We start from the raw sequence: 16,387 nt of genomic DNA, 5'->3' as shown, positions 1-16,387 counted from the left end.
CTTAAAAGTAGTTTATAAAATGTATTTAACTTCAATACAACCATACATAAAAGCATATTTCTCCTGTGTGCAGAATAGTCCAGAGCATAGCTGGACAGGAAGAAGTCAGGAGGAACTAATCTGTGAAGTAGGAGATGGCTGGGCTTATATTAGAAGTGTTATCTCTGCAAGCTGCTGGCTCTGACTCTTCTGATAGCCCTCATCTGCTGCATTGAGAACAAGACTTTAGARAAGCTTATAAGCAAGGCTGAGCAAACTTTATGCCAAATGGTACAGAGCCTGGTATTGCTGCAGGGAATTGCCTTCAGAGTAGCTGGTTATGACTACAGTGAGCCTCTGACAGCTTACTGATTGTTCAAATTCAATATTAAAACTTCTTTCAAAGGGGAAGATGTGTCAACTCTAAAAGTAAGCTGTTGGCTAAAATTGTGCTGTATGGTCTTGGAACTAATCTATAGTTCCTGCATACAAGAAAGAGTACAACTGCTGAAGGAATAACATGTTTCCAAATCCAATGTCATCTGCTTGGACTGCCCAGTTCCTGAAGTCATGTCAACTTTCCTGGCCATTACTTTCAGCTGGAGGCTTCACTTGGCAAATTCACTGTGTATTGAGTCTACAACTGAAGTAATGAAATTGTTGCTGTACTTATCTTGAAGCTACCCAACTCCTTCAGTAAGCTGTACTGCAGGTAGAAGGCACTGCTTGTTGATGTCTGTTTCTGGCAGGCTTGACTACCCTGTCTCTCCTGCATATGCAGGTAGCTGTTACAGCTTATGCTCTCAGCTCTCTTCCAGACTAAAGACTAGCTGGTTCCTGTGTGAAAGTTGAATACCCTATTGTCAACACATGTTACAGAAGCTTTTGGATGTTTAGTTGTTTCGTGTAACAGTATCCTTAGAAATAAAGCTTTATCTCAAGGACCCTAGATCTTCTAGAGTTCATAAGCAAAATGGAGGAATATGGGGCATTCTTAACAATAGCAGTTCTGAGAGCACAGTCTTCAGCAATTTCAAGATGCGGTACTGTGACAGAATTGGATAGACTCTGATGCCAGTAGAGAACTCTCATTATTGTTCTTGGCTGATGAAAACATARTGATAGTGGCAATAGTATATAGGCTTTTTCTGTGGGAAGTCAGATACAAGTGCAGATGAAAGCCTGCTACACAGCTAGCTTTGCTTACCAAGATGAAGGCTGGCAAACAGGTAGTTATTCTAGACTTGATAATGAATTATGCAAGCACTGAGACTGGAGGACTGAAATGAGAGCATATTTGACTGTTGGTCCAGTTCCTGTTAGTGTTCTTGCTTAGGCGTATTGCAGTGTGTTAGTAAAGTGCCTTTTCCTCTTCCTTTTGCAGTATGCTCAGTCAGCATGCTGACTCTGCATCTTAATCACAAGTTCTAGAAAGCTCAAAATGGGTGGGAAGATTATATTAATATTTCTAAAGCTTCTGACTCCACTGTTCTCTGAAAACACTTAACTTTGTCCTAGTTAGTGAGTGTTCCCATAGAGAAGAAAAGTAGCCCCGACACATACTTCTCTCTCAGCCATGTCTCACGGCAAAAACTGTTGTTCCTTGCAATTTTGACTACCAGCCTGAATAGCAAAGATTTTAATGAGCATTTTTTCTTCATCGATGTAATAAGAAAATCTTATCTGTGTTATTGCTGCTCTTGGAAGATCCTTCAAGACTGACTGGCCCTCCAAGCTAGCTGATTAGTTGGTGCTCCCTAAGGAGTCTGTTTCATGAAACAAAACTTCACTCCTCCTTCTGGAGATCAGAACGACCTGTTTCAGGGAACTGAATGAGATATTCAAAGACTAGCTTCTATTGGGTATTGCAGCAGTAAACTTCAGTCTTTAGTTTGATCCTGCCTGAATGATCCTTGCATTCTCCTTTCCAAGAGAGGCAGAGTGGACAGCTGGCTTATTCAAGCTGTTAATACCTGTAGGATTTATAGGCTGCAGCTTAGCTTTAACTGCAGCCCTGTGAAAAAGAGGCCAACTGCTGCAGCATTCATATGTGGATTAAACACTAATTGTTAATGAGCTTAAACTGAAGGTGAGTGAAATGTAAGCATGTTTCCTTTGTGGGCTTTAATTTTCACTAATCCTATTTAGTAGAACTGTTAATTGCAGCTGTAGTTGCCCAAGTCAGTGTATGTACAGTGGTTGCTACACATCTGCTTTGAGGAGACTTCCATCTTGGTATTAAATGATGTGCAAAGTAACTGCTGTGTAGCAGACAGATGCTGTTACCTTCATGTGCCTCATACCAGTTCTTTTTGGCTCTTGCAACTTTCAGAGAAGTAGCAAGCGGATGGAGTAGCTGTCATCTTTCAGATACAGGAGTCTAGTTAGAAAATACTAACCTCCTGTAACTGAAAAACTAGTGTTTTTTCCTAACTCATCCATGTACTTGCATTGAGTTTCTCCCCTCCTGAAGCCAGTAAGTATGTTTTTGTGGACTGCTATCTTAAAACTTAACTACCATATTTGAATTAATGTCTTTCAGATCGTCTGCCCCATAGGGTGAATGACTGCTACTGGCTCATGGAAAAGGGCTTGCTAATTGTTAACTTAGTTTTCTGATAAAGGAGTAAGGAGAGCTTCCTTTGTCAGTAACAGTATCCTGATGCTAGGGCATTCGTAGCCTTAAAGAAGCAATAGAGGATACAGTAGCATAGTGCTCTTAATTTCAGATGAATTAACTGCCTTGAGTATTTTCCTGGTGCAAAATGCTTGTGTGTGTTTACTATTGGGTGAGCTTGGTACAGTCTCAGCTTTCACTGAACAGTGTTTTAGTATAGCAGAAACACTTCTGTGTGATCAGTTTATGCATGATAGTGTTACAGGTGAGGCAAAGCTGTTAGTGACAAGACTAACACATCACACAGGCAGATGATATGTAACACTTTCTCAGAATGATGTGTTGCTGAGGTTTAGCTGTTTTTGAAAATCTTGGTGCCTCTTGCATTTTTTGGAGACTTAAGTAGTTTCACAGACTCAATCTTGTTTATTTCATATCTGACAGATGTTCCCTGCTGCTCCCTTCTAATAAGATGAAATCCTAAACTGTTAAGATTCTGTGACAAAGATCGCCATCTGATTCCTGTTCCTGAGGCTCTACTGCCAATGTCCCTTTGGAGTGAATAATGTTGCAGCCAAGTCAGGGAGCAGAAAGGTATCCAAGATGTCACCATAGAAGGTAGCTGAAAGCTGCTTTTGCTAGAAATGTTAGTCACAGCTTTTGAGCTGATTAGGAATTAGGAGGTAACCAAAGCATGATAAACATTACTAAGGGCTAGCCTACAGGGTTTTAATCTTCTGGGTAGAGACAAAAAACAGTGGAAGTCATGCTTCCTAAATTATGAACAGCTATCTAGCAGCCAGCTTCCAGGGCAGGGAGGAGAAAGTGGGAATAACTTGAGAACACTGATGTGGTAGCTTCATATGAGCTCTGCTGTTCACCTGGCCTGCAGCCTGATCTCATGAGGAAGAAATGACTCTGTAGTACTGGTTCTGAAGCATGATGGTTCACTTGTCTCTGCATAAGACAGCTGGTAACTGAAAAGTGCAGAAATAAGGAAGTTACCCTGCAAGGTCTCAAGTAACAATCACTTGCATAACTCCTATTTTAGATACTGTGGTAAAGCTTTCCGAACAAGTTACTGTGGTCAGTAAAACTGACTATTTTTGTCAAATCACTAAACTATAGTCACTTCTTTACAGATGTTGAAGGAGTGGTGAATGGAGATGTCTACAAGGTAAGGCAGAAGTATTTTGTACTTAGAATGTGCTATTATACTGTACTATAATCTAAACAAATACTTTCCATGACTTGTCTCTAATGTACTTGTGTCTCATCTGTGAAGAACTACTTCTGTTCTGTTATCTCATCTCAAAGCTATTAATGCTTCTAATATGCCCCTCCTCTGAACTCAAAGGCAACTTAGAGCAGCAATCTATTTTGAATTATGGCTCCATAGGACATAACCGCTGTGGGCCGTTTGACGGGTTCTGTGGTATGGCTCATAAGCTCAGTAGAATGAATTCTGAATGCCTGGTTTGAAGCAGAGTTTTCTAAACTGCTTATCCTGTAAGGATAAATCATGTATCCTGCTTGTCTTGTTGAGACAGGTCTTTTGAGGAGCTAACTGATAGAAAACATTTTATGGCTTCCATATTTTATGATGACAAAGTTGTGTGAAATTGAACTGCTGGCTAAATAACTCTGTCACTGTATGAAAGCATTTTAATCAGGCCTGGTAGGACAAATGGAGAAGATACTGCTGTATCAGTATTGGGGAGGAAGGCAGTGTGCTGAGGTGGTCACTGTAACTGAATTCAACACCAGTTTGGCCATCGCATTGTCATTGTGCGGTATGAGGGTCAGCTGGATAGACCTGTTCACATGAATGATTGGGAAGAGGGTAGCATACGAGCTACTTCTCCATGGTGTTTGAAGTGAACGCTCAGCTTGGTGGAGACTTAAATAACTTTCATTACTACTAGTATTGTTTTAGCCTCATTTTTGCTGAGAGGTGATAGGAAAACTGTATTTTATTGGTACTTTGTGCCTCACTGTGCAACAAATGATGGATGAAATGTCTTCATTCTGACCAGTTGCTGCCTTTGTTTGATTAGACCTTCCTTAATGAGGAAGAACAGATTGAAAGGGTTATACATAACTTTTCCTTTAGCTATTGTAACTAGTTTGTCCCTGGAATTTGTCTGTGTAGTCTTTGTTTTGGATTAAATGTGAGTTCTGGCAGTGTTATGCCAGTTTAGCTCCTTCTCCTTGCATTGTTTCTTCACTGCAAGGGCTGCAGGAGGTCCAAAGAGCAACAGGACACAACCAAATCTGCTACTAGCTGTAATCCAGCTGATACTGTCTGGAGTGGGATTTTCTAGGTCTGTTGGGAGTAGGATGAGCCCATAAATTGTTGGACATGGTGTATCCTCTGTGGCAAATAATACTACATTCAGCAAATTTGGGAGTTGGGTACACTAACAATAGCCCTATTAGTTGCATGTCTTTATGGTAAAATATATCCTAGTACGTGCACTGTTTTGAAACTTCAGTGTTGAGCTGCATGTTGTGTTCTAAGCTGCTTACAGCAATCCGAATTATGTAATTTCCTCACAGGAAGTTGGCTTTTAATTAAGGTTTGCAGATTTCTCTTTAGTAGACAAATAAAGGTTATGGAGAACAGCTATAAACTCCTGTGCACAGTAACATAAAAGTTTCAAAAGATTTATTTTCATAGCCTATATTTAAGGTGAGTTGAACTAGACAACCTCTGAGCCTGCAGTTGCATACTAAAGTACTGGGCACTGTCTTCTGCTTTCTTCAGGTTTAAAGCTCTGGTATAGTTAGACTTCCCAGTCATCTTGAAATTGTGTTTGTTCCCCGGTTGCCAAAGACAGCCTTGTGTTAATTTATTTCAATTCTGCTGTAATTTGTGGTCAAAATTTTTCGTCTTAATAGTAAAAATGCAGTTTAACACCAGATGAGTGTCTGTGCTCAGTTCAAATAATGTCTAATTTTATATTGCTTGCAGGCAGATAGTTGAAATGTACAGTTGTAATGTATAAATAACATTCCTATCCTTTTTCTTTAAGGAGAGTAATGGGCCAACAGACTGCTATGCTGCCATATCACAAGTAGATCGACTGCAGTCCGAACCAGAGAGTATTCGTAAGTGGAGAGAGGAGCAAAAGGAGCGCCTGGAGCAGCTTGGTAAGGAGGGTGTTTACAGTAGTAGCTCTTGCTTGTGATTCACTTCTAAGTGACAACTTCTTAAGCAGGTGGACTTCCCAAAACTATAGCTTCTAGCTCTTGGGAATCCAATCTGCTGCTTAAGCAGCAAGCTTGGAGGAAGATGAGTCTTCCAGTATGATGACTCTTGATTCTGATGTATGAGTGAGCAAGCAAGCAAATGGCTCTGTGAACACTGATCTGAGAGACTTGCCTTGTGGTTACCAATAAGCTGTTCCTCAATCCTAAATAGAAAATGAACTGCTTTTATCAGCAGAAACGGGTGTGTAGGTACAGCAACTGTCAGCTTTTTTTTTTCCAAGGATAAAGATTGCTCATACTGTAATTGCTGAGACCATCTGTTACCATGTGGATCTTAATCCACTAGTTTAAAATAAGTAATGGACTAGTAACTGAGGATAGTTGTTATCAAATGCAGTGATATCTGCCCTTAGACTGCTCCAGGAACTCTACAAACTGTCCTGCTTTTCATTTAAATGAGGGAGGTAGTTTTGCTTGATATTGTTAGAACCTAACTTTCAGTACGTTATTATTCTGGATGGAATTGAGTGTGATGCTCTTTCCTGTGCTAGTTACAGCAGGAAGGTTTGTCCTGAACTGTAGATCAGACCTAAAAGCCTGCTGAGTGCCAGGCCTCCCTTATTCTCTCTAAGCACAGAAGCTTTACTGAACTTTGTTCTAGTACTAGCATAGCAAAGTAACTTTCTGTTTTGGAACAGTTTGCAGGCCAAGTGTTACCAGATGAGTAGTCTACAGCTGCTTGGCCTAAAGTGAAGTGAGCTCACTCAGCAGCACAGGCATTTTGATTAGCTAATGCTCTGAGTGTTCATGGTATTTAGAGTTTTAATGGCCTAAATCAGTAAACCTTTTAACTCTTATCAGAGTGGATCAAGTGACTCCTTGTGCTAGAGTAGTTAGGACCCAGAACCATCAGCTGAAATGTTAGCAAGATCCAACTGGAGCAGACATGACTGACAAATCAGTTCTTGAATCTTCAGATGCTAACTCGAGAAAGCAGGAAGCGGAATGGAAAGAGAAAGCAATAAAGGAGTTGGAGGAGTGGTATGCAAGGCAAGATGAAAAACTCCAGAAAACAAAAGCCAGCAACAGGTAAGGCTTCTGCAACTCTCTGAAGAGCTACAGTACTGGCTGTGGCAGTAATGGAAGAGAAAGGTTAGAAAACTTCCAGCACTTCCAAAGGCACTAGTGTTTCAGATCACTGAAGTAACTTTCCCTGTTAAGAGGGATAGGTCTCCAGTGGAATACTAGATTATGGTTGTTCTTAGAAGTTAGACTGAATGTCTAAGGATACTAGTAAAAGCATGAAGATAACGAACCAGAATTACTGAAAGTTCCTCAAGGGGCAAGGCTTAAAATTGGCCAGAATAGGCTAATCAGTCTGCCTAATTGTTTGCATGCTTCCAGCTGTACAGGTCCTCAGTGACTCTAATAACCTTGGAACTAGCAGTCATACTTGCTACCTTTACACATGGAAGTGGCCTTCTGGTTAGCCTCTGCCAAAGCTTGCTTCATCAGATACTGTAAAACCTTTGACCACTTCTTGTGGAAGTGCTTGAGGAATAACCTGGCTCCATTCTGCTAGTGCAGAGCTAAATGTTGGCTGTATCTAAGCCACTAAATGTAGGGTTTGAATTGGCTCATTATGAGCTGTGGAGCTGGAACTGATAAGATTTGGTTGCAAGTCTAATAAATTCTTAGACTTTCTTAGAGGCTCCCTGGAGGATTTTGACTTCAAGTTATATAAAGGTAAATATGATAATGTTAACTTAATACCACTTAGATCTCCATTTCCAACCTACAGTTTCTAGTGCCATTCTCTCCAGGTAATCATTAGGCATGCCTTATACTTTGGGAGCCCACAGAACTCAAGCTGGACTATAACTCTGAAACACCTTTTTATTACCTAACTTGGTCAACAGGTTTGTCTTGAGTAAATAGAGTTCTGTCTCAGTGCTGAGGCAAGGAAAAAAGGAGGTGAAGACTGTTCTGCAAGATGCTTTGCTGGGTATGCAAGTTAATGTCTGATACAGTCTCATGGCACACTTCTGGGTAGTGCTCAAAATTCATGATAGCACCATAGCTTTTTCTTGGTCAGTGTTTGAGCTCAGGTGATTTCATTCTGGAGCAGGGCCCATGTAACAAGAGCTGCTGTTACGGAAATAGAGTGTTGCTCTGAGGGAGTGTTTGGCATTCTCAGCCTAGTGAGATTTCTCTCCCAACTAGTCTCTTGTCACTGGGAGGAGAATAACCTAATGGTGACACTGGGACTCTAGTCCTCATCTAGCTGGTCTCAGCTAGAGAGGATGTTGCAGATCTCTTATGTTGCCCCTCTGAGTCAGTGGCTTAATTGCTATATGCCATGTGGTAGCTGCTTTTGTAGGTGATAGGTGATATGCAAGGTTAATGTGCCTGTTAAAACTGCCTTCAGCTGTGTTCCGTACTTCTCATCCTTATCTCTTTTCTCCTGCCTGCTTGCCTGCCTKTTGGACAACTTGCTACCTAGGGTGGCAGATGAAGCTTTCTACAAACAACCCTTCGCTGACGTGATTGGTTATGTGTATGTTGCTTAACTACTAATTCTGTTTGATCCTCCTCATTATCTAGTTGACTAGCAGAAATAGTGCTAAATATCTGAAGGTGACTTCTGCTGAATACTTGATGCCAGTATTAACTAATGTAGGTAAACAGCCATTACTTGTTGTACTGACTCTAATCTGCAGTATTAAGTGCAATTTTCCTGTAAGGATCCCTTACACTGCATGATATCCATCACTTTCAGATTAAGTCATGTAGTATGCATACCACTGATTTTGGTAGTGACTTCAGTGGTCTGTAGAACACTGTAGCAGTTACAGTTGTCTCTAGGACAGTGAAGACTGTTCTGCAAGATGCTTTGCTGGGTATGCAAGTTAATGTCTGATACAGTCTGTGAGGGTGCTGCCTCTAGTCTTAGTCACTTTCATAGAGAAGAAGAATGTATACTCTACATTCTTGTGACAGGTACTGAACTTCTGACCTGTGCTGCTTTGCCCATGTAGTCAGAAAAATATTTGAGCAAGCTGTGCACATAAATCTCTGCAAGCCAAGGAAATTGAGAAGGAATCACCTGCTACAAGTCAGGACAGAAGAGGCTCATATAGACTTTAAGATGCTATTAGTGAATAAATCAAAAGGGTGAGGGAAGATGGCATTGACAAATCAGCATTAGCTGCTAGCAGAACATCTAGGAGCACCTCTATATAGACCTGTTGCCAGCCTAAAGGACTAATGAGAATACACCTGTGACTTTCAAGCCTTGAGGAGTTCTCTAGTTTCTGTGGGCTGGAAGGATTGCAATGTTCATGTGGCTTGTTCATGCATCTTAATTTCTTCCCTTAATTTGTAGACTTGAATTAAAAGATAGCCATGTCACAGATTCTAAGGTGACACCTTTAGAAGGTGTGTACTTGTGAGCCATAGTGTGGCTTTGAGTAAATTAATATTGAAGGTCCAGTGTGGAATTTGTTGCCTAACTGTAGGTGGATGTAAAGCAAGACTTGTGAAATGCTGGATTTACAGGTGGTGTTTGACTTTGTTCTGAAGTGTCCTGGAGTTGGCTTTGACAGACTTTCCAGTAGAACGCTTGTTTTCATGTAGCCAATGCATATGTGCAGTGTAAGTGCTGCATAATAAAACTGGCAGCATATTTCCTCAATGTAGGCCAAGCTACTAGTGCATGTTCAGCTAGCTAATCATCTGCATTAAACTCATCCTCATTTTCTATATCTGACTTAAACTTTCTCTCCTTGTTTCTTTTCTTCTCTTCACCTTTAAGCACAAACATAAATCATCCTTGCTACAGCCTAGAACAGTTAAGTAAAATCTTCACTGCCCCTTAAGTGTCATGTCATATAAAGTAGCAGTGTTGTAGTGACCCTTGTCTTCAGTGGTGTCTGTAACCTAATCATCCCTGTGAACAGTGCTGAATACTCATGGGAGAGTCATCTTCACTGCTTTTTCTGTACTGCTTGTTGGAGTAGATGGATTTGGTTTGATCTTTTGGTGCTTACAGCTCTTGCCCTCAGGCAGCTACCAGGACCCCACAGTTCATGTAAACTAGATGCTGGAGTGTTAAACATGCATTGAAGCAATGCTGTTGGCAGCATAGCAATGCCAAAAGGATACTGCTGGAAAGCCACTGGCCCTAACTCTTACATAATAGGGGGAGGGGAACCCACCTCCTTAGAATATCTTTAGGGCAAGAGTAGGGGAAATGTTTATCCTGCTAGCTGACCTCAAACTAATCATCCCCTCTGTCAGCATATGCTTTGTTAGTCTATAGCGCCTACAAATGTGGAATTCTTGACTTAAATTCCTTTTGATTCATGCTGCTTCACTACAGCATTGGGAATCATCAGCAAATAGTTTTATGATGGCCTGTAGGCCTTGGGGCTGATTTAAATCCTCAGATGGAATCTGTTGTAAGACCTGCTTCAGGGAGTTGTAAATTTCCAGTTGGCAAGTGTCCAAAGCAAACCAGTAAGTGTCAGAAGCTTAATTATTTAAGACTTGAGCATTGCTCCGTAAATAAAATGCCTACATCAAAGTGCCTTATTTGTTGGCAGCTTGTGTGGTGCCTCCTGTAGGCAAAGACTGGGTAACTACTCTTGAAACCAAACACCTGTATTCCAACATTTTACACAGCAATCCTCTGCACTGCTTGTGCGTAGCATACTACTGCAGCCTACTTTCATCTCCAGGGTTGGGGCAGTGGGAGCTTAAGTAGCCATAATGTCAGCAAGCAGCTGTCAGATCACATTTCTTATAAAACATGCCAAAACAGCTGCATCCTGTAAGAGGGAAGGAGTGCCTCATATGTTGGGCATTAACACAAGGTGCATTGCATTACTTTTAGGGCAGCTGAAGAAGCCTTTGTGAATGATGCAGAAGACATTTTTCCAGGCACTGAGTGGGAACGTGTGGCTCAGCTCTGTGACTTTAATCCCAAGTCTAGTAAGCAGGCTAAAGATGTGTCCCGCATGCGCTCAGTCCTCATCTCACTCAAGCAGGCTCCACTGGTTCGCTGAAGGAAAACACAATGGAAACACTACAAATGCAATATCTTAACCTTACTCAGAGAAGCGTGTTTGCAGTAATTGGATTAATTGTTTCAATGTTTTTTTGGGACCAAACCTCATGATGTATCTAAAGCTGATCATTGTTTGATTGCATGTTCTTCCTCATGTTTCCTTCCTGTGTCTGAAATGGGAATACCTCCAGATTTGTAGTCTCTCTGTGCTGTTGTGCACTGAGATGTCACTTCCAACATTACTGATATTAAAGATCTGTTAAACAGCAAATTGTGTTGACTTTGGATGAACTGAGAAGGTCTCTTGCTCCTCTTCCACTGAGTGTTGGAGATGGGTGAGCAAACATTTCCCTTAATTGTTAGTGATTTCACCTTGCTGCTGAATGATCAGCCACCAATGCTCTTGTTCTTTCAGAGCCAGTCCTGCTTGTCTCTAAGCTTTCTTAAAGCTCTTGAGAGCTCTACTTAAAACTGCTTCCCTGTCCAATTTATTACACAAGACAGAAGCTCTCGGAAACGGGAGCAGCAGGCCTGTTAAGGAGCTCATCTCACTTCTAGTGAACTGAGGATACTACTTACGGCTTCCTTCTGCAGGTAAGCAGTTCCAGGTAGTTTTCTGCAAAATGAATGACTCTCACTCAAGCTTCAGATCTTAGTCTAGAAAAACACAAGGCACTGGGCAGTCCGAGCCTTTGGCATTCTTCTGCTGGTAGGGCTGCGTATTCTGCTGTGTAAGTACTCAACACTAGCTTCAATTGCAAAGCCCTGTTGTGTGGAGGCTGCCTGCAACTGAGCTCACAAGGAAGAGGCAAACCTGTGCTCTGTGGCTGTAGAGAAGTGTTTGGTGTCCTTGTTCTCATGGACCCTGGCAGACTCTTTTCCCCCATCATGATGGTGGACTGGAGGCTTGGACAGTAAGAGGAAAAATGCTCTTAAATTGCTTGATGAGCAGAAGCGAGTTGGAGCTGCTGTATATCAAGATGGCTGCATTTGAAACTGATCCAGAAAATCTTTTGTTCTGCTGCCTCCTTGGCTATCTAATCTTGACCAGCATTTGCAGGGGCTGTGTTCTAGTTTTGCTGTACTAAAACCTCATCTTAGCTGTCTGTCTTATGAGTAGTCTGTTCAGTCTTGTGCACTATTTCACTGATCTAATAATTGCAGTACCTTATCTAGTGTGTAGCTGAACTGCTTAAATACCTATTGTGTAAGAGTTTCAAGCTTAGTCCAGGCAGTTTCAAGAAGGCTTCAAGTTTAGAAGAAAGCTCACAACTTGTTTTAAGATTCAGTGAGTTGCTGCACAGTAACTGTATATCGTTAGCAGCTGTCCCTTTAGTGGGTAAGATATTGAATAAATGGTCTCCAGTGGGACCTCAATAGTCTGTGTGCTCTGCCTTAGTGTTGTTTGTAGTTATTGGAGCTGTTCTCATGTTGCAAGAGAACTATCAGTGTGCATAAAAGATATTATCAAGTGATGATGAAAATGATGATAGATTACAGCTCTGGAAGTTTCATTCTACAGAAGATAAAAGCAAGAAAATATTTTCTGAATTGCACAGGAATATCACAGGTGAGTCAAGCAAGAAGGCTGGAAGCAAAGAGCAAGTTCTTAGAATAATGATACTCAGTCCTGACCAATTATGCCTTGACTTCAGTTGACTTGACTAAAACTTTAATTTCATCCCCACACCCCAAATCTCTGTAGACTACAAAGGCTTCAGCAAGAATACTTTAATAAATAAAACTCCAGTATGTCAAATATAGTCAAGTGCTATATTTAAAATGTATTAATAGATAGTCTGGATTTCCTGTAACTTGAAAGATGATAACACAGCAGATTAGAGGGATTCCTGTGTGAGTAATGGAGTTAATTAAGCACATTGTGTGATCTCAAGGAGATTTTAACTGTGCTAAAAGCATAGTTTTGGCTTGCAATCCAAGAAAGCTGGCAAAGAGTCAAAATCAAAGCCAAATCAATGATGTAGAAATTAAAGCAGTGTCTTATGTGCTTTTTCATTTGCTAACACTGTTCCTGCAACTTTGTTTTTTTTGGCACCTTTTCTAGTTCTTAGGCTGAGATGTTGTGGAGTGCCTCTTCTGCCTTCATTCTGTATACTCAAGTATGCTGGGTCACTGTCTCCATCCTGCCTCCTCATATCAGTACTCTGCTCAGACTTTCCGTGGCTGAGAACTATTTTAGATATTTAGTCCTTGTGTCACTGAGTTAAAAAAAAAACAAAAAACCTAATAGTTTTATTTGGATGAATCCAACCCCTTATTTGTGCTTCAGAACTTTCTGGTGTGTTCCATTCAGAGGGCAGCATGTGTGGCTTTATTTTGTGACTGTGCGACAATCCTTTACTGCATCTTGTTTAGCTGACCATCAGTCCTCAACTTACTGTCCCTAGCTTCTCACTGTTGCTGCTGCTTATTTCAGTAGCAATGATTTGGCTGTGCTAGGGCTGATGCAGAAAGCTGAGTCAGTCAGTGGAAGTTGGAGGAGAAAAAAAACCAAAAGGGACACAGTCTTTCCAACAAAACCCCAGGTGCATGTGCACAGCTCTCCTGCGGCACTGGGAGGGAAGCTGCAGACTCTGATCTGAAAGTGTCCTGGTAGAACTTGCTGTGTTTGACCTGTGATCAGATGACAGTCAGCACCCAGACAGTCTGAAAGGATAATGTATGCACACAGGAAGGCAGGGAGGGGGATGGAGAGAGAAGGTCATAAGTTCATTAGAAAGAAGGGAATTTGAGAAAGAGCTGTACCTTCATCCTCTTAAGTAGAGGAAAAAGTTGGGTAAAAGTTTTAAGTAGCTGTAAACCAAGTCTGGCTTGTCTGTTTTCTTATGATGTCTGTTTCCCCCCTCTTCCCCCGCCCAAGCAGTCAGTAAAGAGAATATATAATTTCTTGGCTTGTATTTTAGAAAGGACAAGGAGTCCAAAATGGAGTTTTGTTGCTGTGTTTTGTTRAAAGAGGACTCATCTGGTGGTACCTGTCATGTGGGCAAGATTGTTCTTCTGCAGAAGACTGGTGAGCTGCAGCAGCACGCTACTGTGAGGCACTATGTGATAGTGTTTGGGCAGCACAGGTGCAGGATCTGCAGATGTTACAGTGATGCTGACTGTGGGAGCCCTTTTGCTGTGCCTGGGTATTGGATGGTTCATTTAGGTCTGTAGGATATGCTAGCCATGAGAAAGCAGCATCTTACTTATTAAGCTTTTTTTTTTTTTAAAGTGCAGTACCTATACTTTACTTCAACAAGCTTGTGAAATTCAAATAATGAGAAAGGAACCTTTGAAATAAAAAGGATGTTTCTTTAAAATTTCACCTTAAATATAGGTGAACACTGCTTCATACACTTTGTTTAATTAAACATGAATTTATCACTTCACACAGTATTAGCATTTAAAACAAATGTGCTTCATGCAAAGAAAGCTGGAAAGCCCAGCATTGAGAAAGATATAGAGCTAGATTGTAGTGATGCTGGTATAACTATACAAGCATAGGAAAGGTTGTGCAGAGAGGAATCATCTCCTAGACCATCTGAGTTTTTTGTGTGTGTGGAGGGGAACAAGGCATGCAAAGCCTTGCAGGTAGTTGTAAAAGCCTAGTAGTAATTTGTGATGTGTTAAGGTTATGACTGACAGATCTGTGTCAGATCAGAACAAGGGCTGTGTACCCAAAACCTTTCCTCAGTTATGAGAGCAGGAGAATGAGAAGTGTCTTAATTACCTATCTTCTGACCGCCTTGCTAATTCTGAGTATGTAATCATCATAGTCTGGTTTTAAGCTAAACTGCAGTGTACAAGCAGTGAGTGGTTTGGGCACCACACAGTTTGCACACAGCAAAATGTGCTATCTGATCTTGTTTTGTGAAAACTCACAGCTTGCACGGCTGCCAAATGAACAAATCCAGAAGTGCTACAATTACATGTGCAATCTAATCCAGGGGATTTGGCATCCTATGTCATCTTCAGAGCCTCATAAACATTTTTAGTGGTTACTTAAAAAAAAAAACCCTACCCCCATCAACAACAAATACACACCCAACATGCTTTCAGGTTATGAAGCAGGTGTGGTTTGGTGCTGGACCAAAATATAACTGAACTAAATATATGGTTTTAGCAACTGCATTTCAGCTGCCAAAGCACTTGTTCCAACATGTCTTTGCTGACCAAAGCTGATTTCCAAACAATTATTTGAAATGGTCCAAGAGACATACAGTCCAGGTATTTTCCCTTATTAATGATGATAAACTCCCAACTGCATTTGAAAGGGACACCATGATCAGAGTCCACTGATACAGACTGAAGTAGAGATAAGCCCTTCCCCCACATTACTGTCCTGCAGCTCTAATATGTTTTTGTGATACCAGCTCGACAAGGCCCTCTATTGGTAATGTATAATTATGTGACACTTGAATGGAGACACTGTCTTAAGACCATCAGTATGCTGAGGCATTTCTTACTCTTGAGTGTCTGGATAGTAGATCAAAGACCTGAAGTGCAAATAACTAAACTTGCTGCTCAGGAGGACAGAAAGACATCCCAGACCCTGATGGGGCTAGCTATGTGGCTTACAAAGCATCAGTAAAGATTTGTAAAGACAGCTAGCTGAACTCAGCTGGTCTCCTTACAGTCCCAAATCCTAGCATGGCAGGGTTTCTATGCTTAAGTAGAACTGTGGTGTATGCAGAGCAGCCTCTTTCCCCCCAGAAGCAAGTATGCAAAGTGATGAAGTATATGGAGTCGAAGAGGACTGAGCTTTTTATATGAATTAGAAGAGTTTGCTCTTGGCTCTGAAGGTTATTTGGGGGGGGGGGGGGAAGCAAGGTTTATCCTAAGAACTAAATAGGTTATAGCACTAAAAGAAGTCCACTTGAGTGTAAGTCATCTTCCAACCTTTTGGCACCCTGCAGTTCTAAGTGCTGCTGGTGCTTGCTTGTGTAGTGCTGATTATAAACATGCTGGTCTGTGGGACTTTCCTCATGCCCAACCTCTAATCTTGAGTCAGGTGCCATTTTGCTTACAGATCTGGACAATAGCATTCTTGCAATTTTCAGTGCTGGGGCTTCATTGCAGCTGTGATACCACATGCGCTTGCCAGTGACATTGCAAAACCAAACCTCCTCCTTCAACAGGTAGTTTTGGCTAATGCTGCCAGTGCAGTTAACAAGATGGTAATGCAGTGCAGACACTTCTTTAGGCTCTGAATGTTGGTAATAGCTGGGGAAAGAGATTTCAGCTGTTGCTAGAACACACTGCAATATTGTCTCTTGCTTTCCCTCCCCCTCCTCTCCCCTCCCCTCTGTAAGGGATAAAGAGGCTTGTTCACCCTCACTTGCAATCTGTGACTTTCATGGCATGGGCTATTGTCAAGTGCATAGGGCTAGACACAGAAATAGCTTGTTGCAGATGTTCTGTGAACACCATTCTCCCCCTGGGATGGGACACAGTGGAGACTGCATTTCCCTAAAATGCTGCATCCACAACAGAGTGCCTGAGATATG

General features: G+C 41.4%; 1 protein-coding gene across 1 annotated transcript; it reads left to right on the top strand.

Moving 5' to 3' along the window:
- The first annotated feature begins 1,017 nt into the window (after positions 1-1,017).
- CLTA (clathrin light chain A) lies at positions 1,018-11,148 on the top strand. Its single transcript, XM_026071790.1, has 6 exons — positions 1,018-1,022; positions 3,171-3,214; positions 3,739-3,773; positions 5,632-5,749; positions 6,787-6,898; positions 10,704-11,148. The coding sequence occupies exons 1-6, from the start codon at positions 1,018-1,020 to the stop codon at positions 10,873-10,875; spliced, it is 486 nt and encodes a 161-aa protein (XP_025927575.1). The 3' UTR covers positions 10,876-11,148.
- Positions 11,149-16,387: the final 5,239 nt, after the last annotated feature.

Source organism: Apteryx rowi, unplaced genomic scaffold, assembly GCF_003343035.1.
Source record: "Apteryx rowi isolate R43461 unplaced genomic scaffold, aptRow1 scaffold_330, whole genome shotgun sequence".
In the NCBI taxonomy this organism is placed as follows: Eukaryota; Metazoa; Chordata; class Aves; order Apterygiformes; family Apterygidae; genus Apteryx; species Apteryx rowi.
The sequence above is the reverse complement of the archived record's forward strand: the minus strand, read 5'-3'. Positions and strand labels throughout refer to the sequence as shown.